Raw genomic sequence first — 22154 nt, forward strand, 5'->3', positions numbered from 1 at the left:
ATGGAAATCCAATTTATCAACCCATGGAGGTCTGGATTTGGAGTCACACTCAAAATTAAAGTGGAAAACCACACTACAGGCTGATCCAACTTTGATGTAATGTCCTTAAAACAAGTCAAAATGAGGCTCAGTAGTGTGTGTGGCCTCCACGTGCCTGTATGACCTCCCTACAACGCCTGGGCATGCTCCTGATGAGGTGGCGGATGGTCTCCTGAGGGATCTCCTCCCAGACCTGGACTAAAGCATCCGCCAACTCCTGGACAGTCTGTGGTGCAACGTGGCATTGGTGGATGGAGCGAGACATGATGTCCCAGATGTGCTCAATTGGATTCAGGTCTGGGGAACGGGCAGGCCAGTCCATAGCATTAATGCCTTCCTCTTGCAGGAACTGCTGACACACTCCAGCCACATGAGGTCTAGCATTAGGTGGAACCCAGGGCCAACCGCACCAGCATATGGTCTCACAAGGGGTCTGAGTATCTCATCTCGGTACCTAATGGCAGTCAGGCTACCTCTGGCGAGCACATGGAGGGCTGTGCGGCCCCACAAAGAAATGCCACCCCACACCATGACTGACCCACCGCCAAACCGGTCATGCTGGAGGATGTTGCAGGCAGCAGAACGTTCTCCATGGCGTCTCCAGACTCTGTCATGGCTGTCACATGTGCTCAGTGTGAACCTGCTTCATCTGTGAAGAGCACAGGGCGCCAGTGGCGAATTTGCCAATCTTGGTGTTCTCTGGCAAATGCCAAACGTCCTGCACGGTGTTGCGCTGTAAGCACAACCCCCACCTGTGGACGTCGGGCCCTCATACCACCCTCATGGAGTCTGTTTCTGACCGTTTGAGCAGACACATGCACATTTGTGGCCTGCTGGAGGTCATTTTGCAGGGCTCTGGCAGTGCTCCTCCTGCTCCTCCTTGCACAAAGGTGGAGGTAGCGGTCCTGCTGCTGGGTTGTTGCCCTCCTACGGCCTCCTCCACGTCTCCTGATGTACTGGCCTGTCTCCTGGTAGCGCCTCCATGCTCTGGACACTACGCTGACAGACACAGCAAACCTTCTTGCCACAGCTCACATTGATGTGCCATCCTGAATGAGCTGCACTACCTGAGCCACTTGTGTGGGTTGTAGACTCCGTCTCATGCTACCACTAGAGTGAAAGCACCGCCAGCATTCAAAAGTGACCAAAACATCAGCCAGGAAGCATAAGAACTGGTCTGTGGTCACCACCTGCCGAACCACTCCTTTATTGGGGGTGTCTTGCTAATTGCCTATAATTTCCACCTGTTGTCTATTCCATTTGCACAACAGCATGTGAAATTTATTGTCAATCAGTGTTGCTTCTAAGTGGACAGTTTGATTTCACAGAAGTGTGATTGACTTGGAGTTACATTGTGTTGTTGAAGTGTTCCCTTTATTTTTGTGAGCAGTGTATATACTTGTGTATTGATTTTAAGAAAGGCGTTGATGTTTATGGTTAGGTACACATTGGTGCCACGACAGTGCTTTTTTCGCAAATGCGCTTGTTAAATCATCCGTTTGGCGAAGTCGGCTTTGATTCAATGATAAATTAACAGGCACCGCATCGATTATATGCAAGGCAGGACAAGCTAGATAAACTAGTAATAGCATCAACCATGTGTAGCTAACTAGTGATTATGTTAAAATTGATTGTTTTTTATAAGATAAGTTTAATGCTAGCAAGCACCTTACCTTGGCTCCTTGCTGCACTCGCATAACAGGTAGTGAGCCTGCCCCGCAGTCTCCTCGTGGAGTGCAATGTAATTGGCCATGATCGGTGTCCAAAAATGCCGATTACCGATTGTTATGAAAACTTGAAATCGGCCCTAATTAATCGGCCATTCCGATTAATCGGTCGACCTCTACAGTTAACCACTGTTCCTAGGCCGTCATTGAAAATAAGAATTTGTTTTTAACTGACTTGCCTAGTTAAATAAAGGTAAAATAAAAAAATGACCCATTAGGTAAAAGCAGGCTCTGTCCACCTTGTTGATAATCCCCATTAATTTTGCAATGTGCCATTCTGTCTGCCTGATGCAATGTCTATTTCTTTATCCCAAAATATTTGCGAAGTGCAACGCCATACAAATTGCTCTTCATTGTAGAATAAAAAATGTGAGCTTTTGAGCAATATGACATGTGTTGATGCACAATGACTTCTGTCACATTGCCTTCACTCCCTTAATCTTGGTTCACAGCGTTCGCTGCTACGCGAACGGACATGTTCATATTTCCACATGACTGACAATGAAACGCAAACACAAAGACAGACACAAAGAGAGACACAAACACGATTCCCTGACAACGGAATAGATTATGCAGGGGGACTGAACAAAGGTGGCGTTATTGATTCAATACTTTTTTTTAAATTCTTCGCATCTTTGGAGGAAAGATGCATCTTCTCTCTTTGCTCTCTCTGTTTCGCCTCTATATTGAGACATGAGTACGCTCCTGCGAGAAGCTTCCCATGAAGCTAATTACTGACAGTGCAAGGGTCCAAAATGGCACCCTATTCCCTAAATACTGCCCATGGGTCCTGGTCAAAAGTAGTGCACTATTTAGTGAATAGGGTGCTAGTTGTGACGCAGCAGTGTGACAGTGTAGTGACAGTTTCAGGTCCTCCACAGGAGCCTCCGTTGTCCTCACAAACACAACGAGAGAAAGAAAGGAAATGAACACAGAGATACTGAGCACACAGTGGTATTTTTATTTCACAGACAGTACTTTAATATAATTACAACATTTCCTAAAAGCATCCATTTCATTCGGGGCTTGAGTACAGTTAGTTTCTTCTGAGGTGTACCAGTCAGAGTACCTCAGATTTTGCAGCAAGCCTAAGTCACACATCCCTTACTCTTCTCCCTGGCTACAGTGCAATAGTCTAAAGCAGGGGGGCAACTAGATTCAACCGCAGGTCAATTTCTGGCATTTGCACACTGCAAATTGACCAAAAGCAAGCCCAAAACCAGACTATTTGAAAATAACAATAATTCCATACCTTGATTACATTGAGACACCATCACGTCTCGCTCTACATTTCTGGGAATACTTGGGAACAAATTTTCCAGAATTTATTTTTTGGGCTGAATTCCTGGCGATGCTAGTCTTTTTGGCAGGCCAAACAAAATCACTTGCGGTACGGTTTTGCCCCGCGGCTCACCTGTTGCCGACCCCTGGTCTAAAGTGTCTTCCTCCCTCGCCGCCTTTCTTCATCTGCACCGATGAATTGGACATATCTGTGGGGTGTCCACTGTGTGAAATGAAACGTCTCTCTTGAATAAGTGACTAAATGAGACTAACCTGTCATGTAAAAATACAGGTTCAGTGAAAAAAAATAAAAAATGTGTATATGAAGGAGAGGAGACAAGGAAAGAGACACTTTAAACTATTGAGATGCACCACCTCCCTCTCTGTTCAGTATGGGAGCATCCTGTCTACTCCTTCACTTCTTGAATCCTTCCTCCTGGATGTCGAACTGTCTGTTGGGCTTGGTGGACTCCAGCATCAGCTCATACAGCTGTCCCACCTGCTCGTCCTGGAACAGTTTGAGATCCCCCTCTGACAGCTCTGCTCCAAACTCCACCTTCTTCACACGGTCCCTTGCAGACTCCAACACCTGGGTCTGCAAGGTGTCACGGTAGTTCTAGCACAGAGACAGAGAAGGAACATTTAGACTGTCCTGGTAGTTCTAGAGCAGAGACAGAGAAGGAACATTTAGACTGTCCTGGTAGTTCTAGCACAGAGACAGAGAAGGAACATTTAGACTGTCCTGGTAGTTCTGGAGCAGAGACAGAGAAGGAACATTTAGACTGTCCTGGTAGTTCTAGCACAGAGACAGAGAAGGAACATTTAGACTGTCACGGTAGTTCTAGAGCAGAGACAGAGAAGGAACATTTAGACTGTCCTGGTAGTTCTAGCACAGAGACAGAGAAGGAACATTTAGACTGTCCTGGTAGTTCTACAGCAGAGACAGAGAAGGAACATTTAGACTGTCCTGGTAGTTCTAGAGCAGAGACAGAGAAGGAACATTTAGACTGTCCTGGTAGTTCTAGCACAGAGACAGAGAAGGAACATTTAGACTGTCCTGGTAGTCCTACACAGAAAAGATAAATAAAAGGATCATTAACACTTTACTTGACACCTGTCATAACACGTTATGACATGGTCATAACCATGTCTTAACAGCCGACATAAAACTTGTCACAATATGGTCGTAACACTGTCATGACCTATATATTTACACCTGTTGTGACATATATAGCGTTTTATGCCTGGTTATGACACCTACATAAGAGTGTCAAAACCCACATTTATTCAAATGTTATATAACATAAACATAATGTTGACAGTAGGTGATGGTGTAATGGAATGTTTTGCCTTGTGTGGTAGGTTTTGAAAGTCTTATGTAGGTGTCAAAACCAGCCATAAAATAATGCAATATACATATATGTCACAACAACTATAAATACATGTGTCATGACAGTGTTTTTATGCATTTTATTTAGGGCTCTGGCAGTCATGACATTTTGTCAGCCAGTTACTGTCATGTAAAAGACTGCCGGTCTCACGGTAATTGACCATTAATTAACATAAATGTTTAGCATCTCCAGGCCTCCATGCATACAAGCCACTGATGCGTGCTTTTTGAACATCTACAATTTATAAAGTCTAATAAATCAATTTAATATACACCATCACAATAAATCCATTATTTATTTTAGTCAGGTCTAAAGAAACATTATGATATGAAGAAAATGCATTTCAGAAGAACAGAATATGAGTTGGCCTACTGTATGTTATCTGGCCTACTGTATGTTATCTGGCCTACTGTATGTTATCTGGCCTACTGTATGTTATCTGGCCTACTGTATGTTATCTGGCCTACTGTATGTTATCTGGCTATGTGCCATGCCGTAGACTGTAGGCTTGTTCAGTTAGCAGACAAGATATGCTTATATGTTCCGTGGCATTATTTTATATTATATGATTTTATAGTAAGAAGAATATTATTGAACTTAGCTGAATAAAATAGAAAGGATATTTATCCCATTACGGAGCGACTGCGCATATGATGTGGCTATGTTGAGTGTAAAAGTGATTTGAAACAGGTCTTATACTCTAGAAACAGGTCCTATATGCTAGAAACAGGTCCTATATGCTAGAAACAGGTCCTATATGCTAGAAACAGGTCCTATATGCTAGAAACAGGTCCTATATGCTAGAAACAGGTCCTATATGCTAGAAACAGGTCCTATATGCTAGATTTAAAGTTATTATGCTACTTTAGTTGTGAATGATACAAACCTTAGAATGTCTTAGAAATCAAAAGATATATGGGCTGCATGATGCGACTAGAGACTATTGATCAAGTGATCGATCATATTTTCACCCATCAGACTATTCTCAATTTAATCTCCTATTTACTAATACGTAAAATGTCTTTCGATTTAGAATGGCCCATTATCAAATGAGCAGGAGCAGGGGGAAAAAGACATATCTGCATGCAATAGAATAGTGAATGGAGGCGCGTGCTCTCCCACCGGTCCGTTCTGTAGCCTACTTCAATAGAATAGTGAATGGAGGCGCGTGCTCTCCCACCGGTCCGTTCTGTAGTCTACTTCAATAGAATAGTGAATGGAGGCGCGTGCTCTCCCACCGGTCCGTTCTGTAGTCTACTTCAATAGAATAGTGAATGGAGGCGAGTGCTCTCCCACCGGTCCGTTCTGTAGTCTACTTCAATAGAATAGTGAATGGAGGCGCGTGCTCTCCCACCGGTCCGTTCTGTAGCCTACTTCAATAGAATAGTGAATGGAGGCGCGTGCTCTCCCACCGGTCCGTTCTGTAGTCTACTTCAATAGAATAGTGAATGGAGGCGCGTGCTCTCCCACCGGTCCGTTCTGTAGCCTACTTCAATAGAATAGTGAATGGAGGCGCGTGCTCTCCCACCGGTCCGTTCTGTAGCCTACTTCAATAGAATAGTGAATGGAGGCGCCTGCTCTCCCACCGGTTCGTTCTGTAGCCTACTTCAGTTTTATAATGGAGCATGTGCTTAATATGAGCAGCTGAGAAATAAATATAACACTCATTTCACTCCACACATTACCACTGTTTGAGGTGGTGCTCTCGCTGCGTGACAGGTGATATTCCTGTTTGAGGTGGTGCTCTCGCTGCGTGACAGGTGATATTCCTGTTTGAGGTGGTGCTCTCGCTGCGTGACAGGTGATATTCCTGTTTGAGGTGGTGCTCTCGCTGCGTGACAGGTGATATTCCTGTTTGAGGTGGTGCTCTCGCTGCGTGACAGGTGATATTCCTGTTTGAGGAGCATGCTCTCGCTGCGTGACAGGTGATATTCCTGTTTGAGGAGCATGCTCTCGCTGCGTGACAGGTGACATTCCTGTTTGAGGAGCATGCTCTCGCTGCGTGACAGGTGACATTCCTGTTTGAGGAGCATGCTCTCGCTGCGTGACAGGTGACATTCCTGTTTGAGGAGCATTCTCTCGCTGCGTGACAGGTGATATTCCTGTTTGAGGAGCATTCTCTCGCTGCGTGACAGGTGATATTCCTGTTTGAGGAGCATTCTCTCGCTGCGTGACAGGTGATATTCCTGTTTGAGGAGCATGCTCTCGCTGCGTGACAGGTGATATTCCTGTTTGAGGAGCATGCTCTCGCTGCGTGACAGGTGATATTCCTGTTTGAGGAGCATGCTCTCGCTGCGTGACAGGTGATATTCCTGTTTGAGGTGGTGCTCTCGCTGCGTGACAGGTGATATTCCTGTTTGAGGAGCATGCTCTCACTGCGTGACAGGTGATATTCCTGTTTGAGGAGCATTCTCTCGCTGCGTGACAGGTGATATTCCTGTTTGAGGAGCATGCTCTCGCTGCGTGACAGGTGATATTCCTGTTCGTGGAGCATGCTCTCGCTGCGTGACAGGTGATATTCCTGTTTGAGGAGCATGCTCTCACTGCGTGACAGATGATATTCCGCCCAAACTATGTATGCCGTGGGCCCTCCAACCTTGTTCCTGCAGCTAACCAGTGCTTCATTTGTGAAACATTAGGACCTGATGGAGGCACAATAGAGCCCTGAGTACCAGGCCGTTAGGACCTGATGGAGGCACAATAGAGCCCTGAGTACCAGGCCGTTAGGACCTGATGGAGGACAATAGAGCCCTGAGTACCAGGCCGTTAGGACCTGATGGAGGACAATAGAGCCCTGAGTACCAGGCCGTTAGGACCTGATGGAGGCACAATAGAGCCCTGAGTACCAGGCCGTTAGGACCTGATGGAGGCACAATAGAGCCCTGAGTACCAGGCCGTTAGGACCTGATGGAGGCACAATAGAGCCCTGAGTACCAGGCCGTTAGGACCTGATGGAGGACAATAGAGCCCCGAGTACCAGGCCATTAGGACCTGATGATCGTTAGCGAGTTGGGTACTACCAAGACATGTCCAGAGTGCATGAAAGCAGACTCAACGGTCATATGGAATTTTACTGCTGGCATGACTCATGACTGCCGGTGTGGCGGTAATACAGTCACCGTAACAGTCCTATTTCTGATTACTGTACCCCTAATCACATGCTCAAAGTACCCCCTGATGTGCAAAGGATCAACCGGCTTATGTCTTCCCAAGTACCCTGTGTGGATAGGCCAGGTACACACAGAGAACCACTGCTTTAGACATATCAAAGAAGTAACCATTCCATTCCCCTCCAGCGAATCCATTCGTCTGGCAAACCTATGCCGACAGAGGATTTTCAGTAGCCAATTCCACTGAATTAATGAAAATGATTAAGGAAACACAACAGATGGTGGCACTGGAATCCTCATCTCTCCCAAGTGGACATTCTCTCTTTCTCCCCTGACCCATCTGTCTATCTCCTCATTTGAATTCCATGCTGTCACAATCACTAGCCCATTCAAGCTTAACATCCTTACCATTTATCACCCTCCAGGATCCCTTGGAGAGTTCATCAATGAGCTTGACGCCTTGATAAGTTCCTTTCCTGAGGATGGCTCACCCCTCACAGTTCTGGGTGACTTTAACCTCCCTACGTCTACCTTTGACTCATTTCTCTCTGCCTCCTTCTTTCCACTCCTCTCCTCTTTTGACCTCACCCTCTCACCGTCCCCCCCTACTCACAAGGCAGGCAATACGCTTGACCTCATCTTCACTAGATGCTGTTCTTCTACTAATCTCACTGCAACTCCCCTCCAAGTCTCCGATCACTACCTTGTATCCTTTTCCCTCTCGCTCTCCTCCAACACTACTCACTCTGCCCCTATTCAGATGGTATTGCGCCGTCGCAACCTTCGCTCTCTCTCTCCTGCTACTCTCTCCTCTTCCATCCTATCATCTCTTCCCTCTGCTCAATCCTTCTCCAACCAATCTCCTGATTCTGCCTCCTCAACCCTCCTCTCCTCCCTTTCTGCATCCTTTGACTCTCTATGTCCCCTATCCTCCCGACCGGCTCGGTCCTCCCCTCCTGCTCCGTGGCTTGACGACTCATTGCGAGGTCACAGAACAGGGCTCCGGGCAGCCGAGCGGAAATGGAGGAAAACTAGCCTCCCTGCGGACCTGGCATCTTCTCACTCCCTCCTCTCTACATTTTCCTCCTCTGTTTCTGCTGCTAAAGCCACTTTCTACCACTAACTTCCGAGCATCTGCCTCTAACCCTAGGAAGCTCTTTGCCACCTTCTCCTCCCTCCTGAATCCTCCCCCCCCTCCCCCTCCCTCTCTGCGGATAACTTCGTCAACCATTTTGAAAACATGGAATTTCGAAATATGAGCTTCAAAAAATAAAATAAAATACAAATAAAATAAAATGCTCATCTGTTATCATTTGGTCAGATAAAACATGTATGTTTGACACGGCCGGATAAAAAAACCTACCCGATTTAATCTGGTTACTACTCCTGCCCAGTAACTAGAATATGCATATAATTATTGGCTTTGGATAGAAAACACCCTAAAGTTTCTAAAACTGTTTGAATGGTGTCTGTGAGTATAACAGAACTCATATGGCAGGCAAAAACCTGAGAAGATTCCTTATAGGAAGTGGCCTGTCTGACAAGTTGTTGTTCATCTTGGCTCTTTTTATTGAAGACTGAGGATCTTTGCTGTAACGTGACACTTCCTACGGCTCCCATAGGCTCTCAGAGCCCGGGAAAAAGCTGAATGATATCGAGGCAGCCCCAGGCTGAAACACATTATCGCTTTTGGCAAGTGGCCGATCAGAGGACAATGGGCTTAGGCGCGTGCCCGAGTCGACCCCATGCTTTATTTTCTTTCGTCTGTTTACCTAAATGCAGATTCCCGGTCGGAATATTATCGCTTTTTTACGAGGAAAATGGCATAAAAATTGATTTTAAACAGCGGTTGACATGCTTCGAAGTACGGTAATGGAATATTTACAATTTTTTTGTCACGAAATGCGCAAGGCTCGTCACCCTTCTTTACCCTTTCGGATAGTGTCTTGAATGCACGAACAAAACGCCGCTATTTGGATATAACAATGGATTATTTGGGACCAAACCAACATTTGTTATTGAAGTAGAAGTCCTGGGAGTGCATTCTGATGAAGAACAGCAAAGGTAATAACATTTTTCTTATAGTAAATCTGACTTTGGTGAGTGCTAAACTTGCTGGGTGTCTAAATAGCTAGCCCTGTGATGCCGGGCTATCTACTCAGAATATTGCAAAATGTGCTTTCACCGAAAAGCTATTTTACAATCGGACATATCGAGTGCATAGAGGAGTTCTGTATCTATAATTCTTAAAATAATTGTTATGCTTTTTGTGAACGTTTATCGTGAGTAATTTAGTAAATTCACCAGAAGTTTGCGGGGGGTATGCTAGTTCTGAACGTCACATGCTAATGTAAAAGCAGGTTTTTGATATAAATATGAACTTGATTGAACAAAACATGCATGTATTGTATAACATGATGTCCTAGGGTTGTCATCTGATGAAGATCATCAAAGGTTAGTGCTGCATTTAGCTGTCTTCTGGGTTTTTGTGACATTATATGCTAGCTTGAAAAATGGGTGTCTGATTATTTCTGGCTGGGTACTCTGCTGACATAATCTAATGTTTTGCTTTCGTTGTAAAGCCTTTTTGAAATCGGACAGTGTGGTTAGATTAACGAGAGTCTTGTCTTTAAAATGCTGTAAAATAGTCATATGTTTGAGAAATTGAAGTAATAGCATTTCTAAGGTATTTCAATAATGCGCCACAGGATTCCACTGGCTGTTACGTAGGTGGGACGATTTCGTCCCACCGGCCCTAGAGAAGTTAAGTCAAACGACACCGCTGGTCCTGCTCACATTGCCCTACCCTATGCTTTGACCTCTTTCTCCCCTCTCTCTCCAGATGAAATCTTGCGTCTTGTGACGGCCGGCCGCCCAACAACCTGCCCGCTTGACCCTATCCCCTCCTCTCTTCTCCAGACCATTTCCGGAGACCTTCTCCCTTACCTCACCTCGCTTATCAACTCATCCTTGACCACTGGCTACGTCCCTTCCGTCTTCAAGAGAACGAGAGTTGCACCCCTTCTCAAAAAACCTACACTCAATCCCTCCGATGTCAACAACTACAGACCAGCATCCCTTCTTTCTTTTCTCTCCAAAACTCTTGAACGTGCCGTCCTTGGCCAGCTCTCCTGCTATCCCTCTTAGAATGACCTTCTTGATCCAAATCAGTCAGGTTTCAAGGCTGGTCATTCAACTGAGACTGCTCTTCTCTGTGTCATGGAGGCTCTCCGCACTGCTAAAGCTAACTCTCTCTCCTCTGCTCTCATCCTTCTAGACCTATCTGCTGCCTTTGATACTGTGAACCATCAGATCCTCCTCTCCACCCTCTCCGAGTTGGGTATCTCCGGCGCGGCTCACTCTTGGATTGCGTCCTACCTGACGGGTCGCTCCTACCAGGTGGCGTGGCGTGAATCCGTCTCCGCACCACGTGCTCTCACCACTGGTGTCCCCCAGGGCTCAGTTCTAGGCCCTCTCCTATTCTCGCTATACACCAAGTCACTTGGCTCTGTCATATCCTCACATGGTCTCTCCTATCATTGCTACGCAGACGACACACAATTCATCTTCTCCTTTCCCCCTTCTGATAACCAGGTGGCGAATCGCATCTCTGCATGTCTGGCAGACATATCAGTGTGGATGACGGATCACCACCTCAAGCTGAACCTCGGCAAGACGGAGCTGCTCTTCCTCCCGGGGAAGGACTGCCCTTTCCATGATCTCGCCATCACGGTGGACAACTCCATTGTGTCCTCCTCCCAGAGTGCTAAGAGCCTCGGCGTGACCCTGGACAACACCCTGTCGTTCTCCGCTAACATCAAGGCGTTGACCCGATCCTGTAGGTTCATGCTATACAACATCCGCAGAGTACGACCCTGCCTCACACAGGAAGCGGCGCAGGTCCTAATCCAGGCACTTGTCATCTCCCGTCTGGATTACTGCAACTGACTGTTGGCGGGGCTCCCTGCCTGTGCCATTAAACCCCTACAACTCATCCAGAACGCCGCAGCCCATCTGGTGTTCAACCTTCCCAAGTTCTCTCACGTCACCCCGCTCCTCCGCACACTCCACTGGCTTCCAGTTGAAGCTCTCATCTGCTACAAGACCATGGTGCTTGCCTACGGAGCTGTGAGGGGAACGGCACCTCCGTACCTTCAGGCTCTGATCAGGCCCTACACCCAAACAAGGGCACTGTGTTCATCCACCTCTGGCCTGCTGGCCCCCCTACCTCTGCGGAAGCACAGTTCCCGCTCAGCCCAGTCAAAACTGTTCGCTGCCCTGGCACCCAAATGGTGGAACAAGCTCCCTCACGACGCCAGGACAGCGGAGTCAATCACCACCTTCCGTAGACACCTGAAACCCCACCTCTTTAAGGAATACCTGGGATAGGATATAGTAATCCTTCTAAACCCCCCCCCCCCCATAAAAATATATAGATGTACTATTGTAAAGTGGTTGTTCCACTGGATATCATAAGGTGAATGCACCAATTTGTAAGTCGCTCTGGATAAGAGCATCTGCTAAATGACGTAAATGTAAGATATTCATACATGGCCTATATCACATCAATATGGAAAGCCCATATCCCTTGAGTCTATAGAGAAACATCATTGGCCTGCTTTACCACCCTCACTGGGGAAAATATGATATGCATGAATCAAGCCATTCTACAGCACGTATCTATTCAATAGCACCACGTATCTATTCAATAGCACCACGTATCTATTCAATAGCACCACGTATCTATTCAATAGCACCACGTATCTATTCAATAGCACCACGTATCTATTCAATAGCACCACGTATCTATTCAATAGCACCACGTAAGGTTGATTGGTAATAAAGGAGTATTCTCTGATTCTTATCTCTGAATTCCTGGACTGACAGTATCATGGGATTTGATACGGACACTACAGGGGTCACTGGCAGGTGATGAGGTCATTTTAAGGGTTAATAGAGGTCATAGCCCACACCTAACCTGCAACGCAGCCAGTCAGACCTGGTCAGAATTGGAGCGCAGGTCATACATAGAGATTGCCGTGTCAAATAAGCAATATACAGTGGTATTTGCAGAGGCGTGTGGTTCAGAACTGTTCAGGGCTAGCAGCAAATACTTTGGCAACTCAATGATGTCCTCCAACATGCCAGTCTGTCACACTACAGTCATTCTCCAAACTTTTGGCCGCGACACAAATATTAATTTTCACAAAGTCTGCTGCGTCAGTTTGTATGATGGCAATTTGCATATACTCCAGAATGTTATGAAGAGTGATCAGATGAATTGCAATTAATTACAAAGTCCCTCTTTGCCATGCAAATTAACTGAATCCCCCAAAAACATTTCCACTGCATTTCAGCCCTGCCACAAAAGGACCAGCTGACATCATGTCAGTGATTCTCTCGTTAACACAGGTGTGAGTGTTGACGAGGACAAGGCTGGAGATCACTCTGTCATGCTGATTGAGTTCAAACAACAGACTGGAAGCTTCAAAAGGAGGGTGGTGCATTGGAATCAATGTTCTTCCTCTGTCAAACATGGTTACCTGCAAGGAAACACATGCCGTCATCATTGCTTTGCACAAAAAGGGCTTCACAGGCAAGGATTTGCTGCCAGTAAAATTGCACCTAAAGCAACCATCAAGAACTTCAAGGAGAGCGGTTCAATTGTTGTGAAGAAGGCTTCAGGGTGCCCAAGAAAGTCCAGCAAGCACCAGGACCGTCTCCTAAAGTTGATTCAGACCTGCTGTTTTCAACTCTCTAGAGACAGCAGGAGCAGGTAGAGATACTCTCAAAGATCGGCTATGAAAAAGCCAACTGACACTTACTCTTGAGTTGCTGACTTGTTGCACCCTCGACAACTACTATGATTATTATTATTTGACTATGCTGGTCATTTATGAACATTTGAACATCTTGGCCATGTGCTGTTATAATCTCCACCCGGCACAGCCAGAAGAGGACTGGCCACCCCTCATAGCCTGGTTCCTCTCTAGGTTTCTTCCTAGGTTTTGGCCTTTCTAGGGAGTTTTTCCTAGCCACCGTGCTTCTACACCTGCATTGCTTGCTGTTTGGGGTTTTAGGCTGGGTTTCTGTACAGCACTTTGAGATATCAGATGATGTAAGAAGGGCTATATAAATACATTTGATTTGATTCCGCTGCGGGACCGGGGCACCACCAGCACAGAGCTTGCTCAGGAATGGCAGCAGGCAGGTGTGAGTGCATCTGCACGCACAATGAGGCAAAGACTTTGGAGGATGGCCTGGTGTCAAGAAGGGCAGCAAAGAAGCCACTTCTCTCCAGGAAAAACATCACGGACAGACTGATATTCTGCAAAAGGTACAGGGATTGGACTGCTGAGGACTGTTGTAAAGTATTTTTCTCTGATGAATCCCCTTTCCGATTGTTTGGGGCATCCGGAAAAAAGCTTGTCTGGACAAGACAAGGTGAGCGCTACCATCAGTCCTGTGTCATGCCAACAGTAAAGCATCCTGAGACCATTCATGTGTGGGGTTGCTTCTCAGCTAAGGTAGCAGGCTCACTCACAATTTTGCCTAAGAACACAGCAATGAATAAAGAATGGTACCAACACATCCTCCGAGAGCAACTTCTCCCAACCATCCAGGAACAGTTTGGTGATGAACAATGCCTTTTCCAGCATGATGGAGCACCTTGCCATAAGGCAAAAGTGATAACTAAGTGGCTCGGAAAACAAAACATCTATATTTTGGGTCCATGGCCAGGAAACTCCCCAGACCTTAATCCCATTGAGAACTTGTGGTCAATCCTCAAGAGTTGGGTAGACAAACAAAACCCCACAAATTCTGACAAACTCCAAACATTGATTATACAAGAAGGGGCTGCCATCAGTCAGGATGTGGCCCAGAAGTTAATTGACAGCATCCCAGGGCAGATTGCAGAGGTCTTGAAAAAGAAGGATCAACACTGCAATATTGACTCTTTGCATCAACTGCATGTAATTGTCAATAGAAGCCTTTGACACTTATGAAATGCTTGTAATTATACTTCAGTATTCCATAGTAACATCTGACAAAAATATCTAAAGACACTGAAGCATCAAACTTTGTGGAAAATAATATTTGTGTCATTCTCAAAACTTTTGGCCACGACTGTACATTGTACAATATCAGGAAAGGCAAGAGTCTAGGGCTGATAATGACTATAAGAAATATGGGGGACGGGAATCAATTTTTATGTCTAAAATGTCAACCCTTCAGAGTACCCTCTTGCAGCTCTCAAAGCACACATTACTACATAAAGAGGACCAAACCACTTAACTAATACAGTGCAGTGAGTGCACTCCGCATAGTGATCACATTTGTGCAGAACAATCTGATCAATATAAGGGGTTGATCACTGTAACCGTTGGAGTGGCAAATACAGGTAAAAGAACAGTCAACCAATCCTTTTCAGTGATTCCTTTCCCCTGGTATCCTCCTTGCTATGCTACTGGGACAGATGATGTCCATCAAGCTAGTGTGATCTCTGCTGGACCGTGTCCAAGACAACATAGTGTGTCATTAGACTCAGCCCAGGCAGACATGTTAAATCTGTGTCAAGACCATTTACCAATCATTTACCAATCAACAACAAGGAGAAAACATCTGTTTTTATTCAGAAAAATGAAATACAAATCCCTGTCTGGAGTTGGAACAAATCTTAGGACCTCACATCGAGCCATTCATAAAGACATTGTAAGGTTCTGGAAGCGGTTCAATTTAAGAAATAACAGGCCATTTGTCTAAAAGGCTTTCTCCTGTCTTATGCATAATGGAATTATTTTGAGTGTTGGCCAAGGGGTCAAATTTTCTTGGAGACAGAGGAGAGCAGTCGTGTGCTGGAGTCACTAGTAAAATCATTTTGGGGTTGTCGTGGAGACCCAGGACAGACATTTCAATGTCACATTTATATTAAAACTTTTTTGGAAACCTGTTGACTGTGATGTAGAAATGACTTTCTCAAGGTTACAGTACAACTTTATTTGTCCATTGATAACAACAAATTCAGTATAAAGCTGATATCCAATCTATTCTACTTTCTCAGAGTAAGTTTTGAACAACAGACAATCTGTGTACTTTTTTAATGCATCTCTTCCGTAAACCTATTTAGTCTAAACTACACGACTGGATTTGCTCCAAAGCAATATGGGTAAAGTAGTCCCTAGTCTTGCTAGGGTAGCTTTGGTTGGTCAAAACCTCCCTCTGACTCTAGACAACTCAAACGCATGGTCGGCTGCGAATCTCTCTCTCTCTCTCTCTCTAAAGGTAATTCCCACTCCACTCTCTCTCTCCCGAGTCCCTAACATACTGGCTGTATTAAGCAGACCTGGTCCCTGCTTCTGTGGCGTCTCTCCCCCTCATGTGAGAGCTTGTCTGTTTTGATACAGGGCGATTTATTAGGAGCAGCTCTATTCCACGGGGTCCTATGTAACTGAATCAGACTGAACACTCAGTGCTTGTAATCTGGTTAGGAGTCTGTGTGTGTGTGTGAGAAAGAGTGTGTGTATGTGTGTGTATCTAAGAGGGTATATGTGTGGGTGTGTCTAAGAGAGTGTGTGTGTGTGTGTGTGTATGTAATCACATTTAGGAGTCTCGCTCCTTGTCTGTTCTTTGGTCTCTGCCTGCCGCCCTTCCGCACTTCTCTGAGGCAGCTTGGACGGAGGAAGGGAGCGGTGGTTCACCCACTCCTTAATGAATGAATAGAGAGAAAGAGAGGGGGAAGAGAGAGATAGGAGGATTCTGAATCTGAATGCATTGGTTACATCAGGGCTCTACAGCGCGACCATATTACTGACATTTGCGACAAAAAAATATGTGCAAAATAAATTGCTGCCGTAGCTATTTTGTTTCACTGCATGGTAATCGCACAAAGAAATACCAATCCCATTTCCCATCTTGCATAGCAGCTGTGCCTGGGGGGGGGGGGGTGTGCGCTACAGTAATCTATATTTTTTAAATGTAGAAATGTTTTATTTAAATTGAACCTTTATTTAACTAGGAAAGTCAGTTAAGAACAAATTCTTATTCACAATGACAGCCTACTGGGTTAACTGCCTTGTTCAGGGGCAGAACAACAGATTTTTACCTTGTCAGCTCGGGGATTCGATCCAGCAACCTTTCAGTTACTGGCCCGACGCTCTAACTACAAGGCTACCTGCTACCCTAAATAGAATGAAAGGACGGGCTTGGAACCTCGAACCCAGGTAGCCTAGTGGTTAGAGCATTAGACTTGTAACCGAAAGGTTGCAGGATCAAATCCCCGAGCTGACAAGGTAAAAAAATCTGTCGTTCTGCCCCTGAACAAGGCAGTTAACCCAATGTTCCTAGGCCATCATTGAAAATAAGAATTTGTTCTTATTAACTGACTTGCCTAGTTAAATAAAGGTAAAATAAAAAAAAATGACTGGTAAACTCAGCGGTACACTTAATGGCTGCCTGGTATTGTGATGCAATAATTTGACCAGAAGAAGATCTGTTTGGCATGGAAACGTTGTCAATAAAGGAGCTTTAACAGTGTGAGGGCCTTCTTGTTCTATACTAGTATTCTTTATTAGCCCAGCACCTATGTTTTTTAAGGATGTGCGTATGACCAAACTTTTCAACGTAAAGGTAACTGCCAAAATAATGGAAACTCTTGCGTATATGAGGGATACTGTCACGTCCTGACCAGTAGAGGGTGTAGTTGGGTCAGGACGTGGCAGAAGGGAGTGTGTGTGTTTTATTGTTTCATTGATTTTGGCCGTGTGACTTCCAATCAGGCACAGCTGTAGAGGGTTGTGGTTGATTGGGAGTCACACATAAGTTGCCTACGTTTCCTTTGTGTTTCGTGGGTAATTGTGCTTGTCATTGTGGTTGCACCTGACAGGACTGTGTTGGCTGTCAGTTTTGTTGTTTTTGTAAATTGCATAGTGTTCATGTAATTAAATATGACGAACCCTAACTCCGCCGCATTTTGGTCCACTTCTTCCTCAGACAGCCGTTACAGATACAAAGTACAGTGTATTTGGAAAGTATTCAAACCCTTGACATTTTCCACATTTTGTTAAGTTACAGCCTTATTCTAAAATGGATTAAATCGTTTTCTTTCCCCTCATACCCCATAATGACAAAGCAAAAATAGGTTTTTAGAACTGTTTACAAATTCTTCATTAAAGATTAACTTAAATATCACATTTAAATAAGTATTCAGACCCTTTAACTCAGTACTTTGTTGAAGCACCTTTGGCAGCGATTACAGCCTTGAGTCTTCTTGGATATGACGCTACAAGCTTGGCACACCTGTATTTGGGGAGTATCTCCCATTCTCCTCTGCAGATCCTCTCAAGCTCTGTCAGGCTGGATGGGGAGCGTCGCTGCACAGCTATTTTCAGGTCTTTCCAGAGATGTTCAATTGGGTTCAAGTCTGGGCTCTGGCTGGGCCACTCAAGGACATTGAGACTTGTTTCCAAAGCCACTCCTACGCTGTCTTGGCTGTGTGCTTAGGGTTGTTGTCCTGTTGGAAGGTGCACCTTCACCCCAGTCTGAGTTCCTGAGCGCTCTGGAGCAGGTTTTCATCAAGGATCTCTCTGTTCTTTACTCTGTTCATCTTTCCCTCAATCCTGACTAGTCTCCCAGTCCCTGCCGCTGAAAAACATCCCCACAGCATGATGCTGCAGCCACCATGTTTTACTGTAGGGATGGAGCCAGGTTCCCGCCAGACGTGACGCTTGGCATTCAGGCCAAAGAGTTTAATCTTGGTTTCATCAGACCAGAGACTCTGGTTTCTCATAGTCTGAGAGGCTTTAGGTGCCTTTTGTCAAACTCCAAGCGTACCTTTTACTGAGGAGTGGCTTCCATCTGGCCACTCTACCTTAAAGGCCTGATTGGTGGAGTGCTGCAGAGATGGTTGTCCTTCTGGAAGGATCGCCCATCTCCACAGAGGAACTCTGGATCTCTGTCACAGTGACCATCGGGTTCTTGGTCACCTCCCTGACCAAGGCCTTTCTCCCCCGATTGCTCAGTTTGGCCGGGCAGCCAGCTCGCGGAAGAGTCTTGGTGGTTCCAAACTTCTTCCATTTAAGAATGATGGAGGAAACTGCGTTATTGGGGATCTTCAATACTGCAGACATTTTTTGGTACTCTTGTCCAAATCTGTGCCTCGACACAATCCTGTCTCGGAGCTCTCTGACAATTCCTTCAACCTCATGGCTTGGTTTTTACTCTGACATGCACTGTCAACTGTGGGACCTTATATAGACAGGTGTGTGCCTTTCCAAATCATGTCTAATCATTTGAATTTACCACAGGTGGACTCCAATCAAGTTGTAAAAAGATCACAAGGGTGATCAATAGAAACAGGACGCACAGGATTCGAGTCTCATAGCAAAGGGTCTGAATAATTACGTAAATAAGGTTTTTCTGTTTTGGATTTGTAGGAGATAAAAAAAAAAAAAAAAACAGTTAAAAGACGGTAAAAACAGTAGTGAGGCAACATACAGACACAGGTTAGTCAGGCTGATTGAGGTAGTATGTACATGTAGATATGGTTAAAGTGACTATGCATATATGATGAACAGAGAGTAGCAGTAGCGTAAAGAGGGGTTGGCGGGTGGTGGGTGGCGGGACACAATGCAGATAGCCCGGTTAGCCAATGTGCGGGAGCACTGGTTGGTCGGCCCAATTGAGGTAGTATGTACAGTGAGGGAAAAAAGTATTTGATCCCCTGCTGATTTTGTACGTTTGCCCACTGACAAAGAAATGATAAGTCTATAATTTTAATGGTAGGTTTATTGGAACAGTGGGAGACAGAATAACAACAAAAAAATCCTTAAGAAAAACGCATGTCAAAAATGTTATAAATTGATTTGCATTTTAATGAGGGAAATAAGTATTTGACCCCCGCTCAATCAGAAAGATTTTATACAGGCTTCATTGCCTCGTTAGATAGCCTATCTCCACATACTACGCACAGGGGGCTTGGAGCACGCGAGTCACCTGTCACAATAAAGCCATATTTTAGGTAGGACATCAGATTTTCTATAGAATGAGGCTTTTTTCTTTCTGCAGTCTCTGTATTATCAACATCGTCGTTGGGCCTTTTATCTCCCATACTCCTTCCGAAGAAGCTCTCCAGCGACGTTTGTTTGTTTTTATTCATGTCAGGTAACGTAGCTAGCTAGTACAACGTTGTCAGACAACACAACTCACGAAGACTGATGAACTCGCAGCGCACGCATTACTCAAGTTCAAAGTCTGTAAACTGTTGTGGGCCTGACAGAGATATTAGAGTGGTGAGAAAGGGACCAACAGACCAACAGGTACCAACAGACACCAAGTTAATGTAATTACTGCACAAATAGCCTATAATTGTATATAATTATTATTTTACCAATAAAAAAAGATATAATAATAATATTGATCCTTTCCGTGCGGCCCGGTAGCGAATGTCCGCGGCCCGGTGGTTTGGGACCGCTGCTATAGACTACAATATTATGCAAAGCTAGTGTTGATGATATTGAACATTTCTTTATTGTCGTTTACATTCTGTGCTACTGCACCCTTTAAGCCAGTGGTCACCAACTGGTCGATCGCGATTTCATGTGTCTGAAGGTACAAATCAAGTGCACTATAGGCCGACCGCTGGCTAATTGGATGGCTCAGATTACCGTGTCTGCATTAACATAGCAGGCGTAAAAGAAATTCACTGCAAAGTTGATACTGTGACATTTCAAAACATTTCAAACTACGACTAGAGAGAGACTGTCAACGAGCTGAGCAAAGAGCTTCTGTTTTTAAAAGTGAGTTTATGTTTAAGTTCTTACTCAGCACTGTCAACACCTTTTATTCAACACTTTTATAAGCCATAAAATGTGCATTCTTCCTACTTCCACTCCTGCTACAACCAGCACTGCAGCTGTAATGAAGGAGTAGAAAAGTGTATCATGAATTTGTGCATGAGGCGACTCGAGTTTCGCCATCAGCTGGAAGACGGCGTCCCTTTTTGGTCAGTGTCAGTGGAGGAAAGGGAGAGCGGAGGGACGTTGAGAGGTGGACCCTGTGACTGACCATCAGTATAATGTTTTTAAATGGTCTGAACAACAATACATGTGAGCGCTAGATCTCGGCTTGCATTTTGACTCAGAAAGTGATCTTGAGTCAGAAAAGGTTGGTGACCACTGCTTTAAGCTCACCTGAGATAAATGTCAAACTGACAAAAATGGTATGTATGTATAACAATGCAAGGTTCATTTAACAGTAAAATAAGACAAAATGTATTTCAAAATGTAAGCTGTGAATGCCTGAAATCTATTATCTTGATATAGTTAACCAAAATATGTTGCTATTGTGTGACTGTGACATACAGGCTCGACACTTAGCATGAAAAATATTTTCAATTGGTTAATAAATAGTAATTAATGCCAATGAAATGTGCTATCCTGTGCATATATCTGCGCATGAACATTTTAATAGTACATGAAGTATGATCAATTATCTGAGAAGATACAAAACATGTGTGAAAAATGTGTTTATCTGGGGGTCACCTCAACACCAACGTTTTTTTACAGCTTTGAAACTGGTAACTAGTGGTTACTTACACAGCTGTCAATAACCTAATAATAAAACATCTGAATGGCTTAAAATAAAAACGGTTATGGATATAACAACCAGATAAATTGGTTGAACACAAAGATTGAAGTGGGCTCAATGGCTACGTGAGCTTAATAGATACGCTACATGTACTACAATACTGATGATAGATAACATATCTTCATTGTGTGCTGTGCTAAAATCTTGAATCAGAGATGCAGAGATATTGTCCAGGCTCTGGAATTATGGTAAACACCGCCATCGTGCGGCGAGGGATTAAACGGCACATGTTCTTCTATAAAAAAGTGACCAAAGATATTAGTTAAATCTCCTGTCCCCTCAAATATCCTCTATTCAATGCAAGAAATAGCATGACCATAAGTAGAAGGACGTGCTTATCAATTTCATTTATTAGCTACACATGTATATGTATTGATCGTGCACAAGCAGTTCTGTAGTGTTGCCAACTTACCCCCCATTCCCTCATGAAGACAGTGACCTCCTCGGGCGCCGCCGTTTTGTTCCTTCTGAATTCATCTTTGACATACTGGTCTCCCAGCGCTCTCAAGTCAATGGGCAGGAACCGGTGCAACAGTAGAATCCTCTTATACAAAGACAAAACTCTTGATACGTGGGAAGGATTCGCCATGAAGTTGCTGGCAAGAGAAACACGCAAAACAAATAAATGTAGTAAGATCGCAAGCCAACTATGTATGACGGTTAGCTACTTGACCTTCCTTCAAAGACAACTCGGTGGCTGATTGTATGACTAATCTGTGACTGCTGGCTCGAACTCACAACTTTCAGGTTTCAAGCTATGCGTCGCGTTCACTACTATGTAAGGCAAGTCCTTTCGTGACAAATGTCGCATGACACATTCAGATAAAAAAAACAAATACCTCTGTAGATGTGCAGTTTTGGCAACTTAGTCACATTAAAACAAGGACAGTTATTCAACAAAACAGCGTTCCCTTGTTTATCCCGGAAGTAGAATTTTCTTTGACCATTCATAGACTTGGATG

General features: G+C 44.7%; 1 protein-coding gene across 2 annotated transcripts; it reads right to left on the reverse strand.

Moving 5' to 3' along the window:
- Positions 1-2704: 2704 nt before the first annotated feature.
- sdhaf3 (succinate dehydrogenase complex assembly factor 3) lies at positions 2705-22151 on the reverse strand. 2 transcript variants are annotated; one of them, XM_014142445.3, is made up of 3 exons: positions 22032-22151; positions 21605-21788; positions 2705-3663 (listed from the first exon to the last, which is right to left on the reverse strand). In XM_014142445.3, the coding sequence occupies exons 2-3, from the start codon at positions 21779-21781 to the stop codon at positions 3463-3465; spliced, it is 378 nt and encodes a 125-aa protein (XP_013997920.2). In that variant the 5' UTR covers positions 21782-21788; positions 22032-22151; the 3' UTR covers positions 2705-3462. The 2 variants fall into 2 exon arrangements, with proteins under 2 accessions (XP_013997920.2, XP_013997921.2); XM_014142446.3 differs by having other exon boundaries at positions 21605-22134.
- Between the last annotated feature and the right edge of the window lie 3 nt (positions 22152-22154).

This window comes from Salmo salar, chromosome 14, assembly GCF_965601325.2.
Source record: "Salmo salar chromosome 14, fSalSal1, whole genome shotgun sequence".
Classification (NCBI taxonomy): domain Eukaryota; kingdom Metazoa; phylum Chordata; class Actinopteri; order Salmoniformes; family Salmonidae; genus Salmo; species Salmo salar.

Bases quoted from the DNA above. Each gene is read 5' to 3' on its own strand.
- sdhaf3 (XM_014142445.3), bottom strand. From the start codon at position 21,781: ATGGCGAATCCTTCCCACGTATCAAGAGTTTTGTCTTTGTATAAGAGG. The intron at 3,664-21,604 runs GTAAGTTGGCAA...TCTCTGTGCTAG, and splicing joins TCTTCATGAGGGAATGGGGG to AACTACCGTGACACCTTGCA.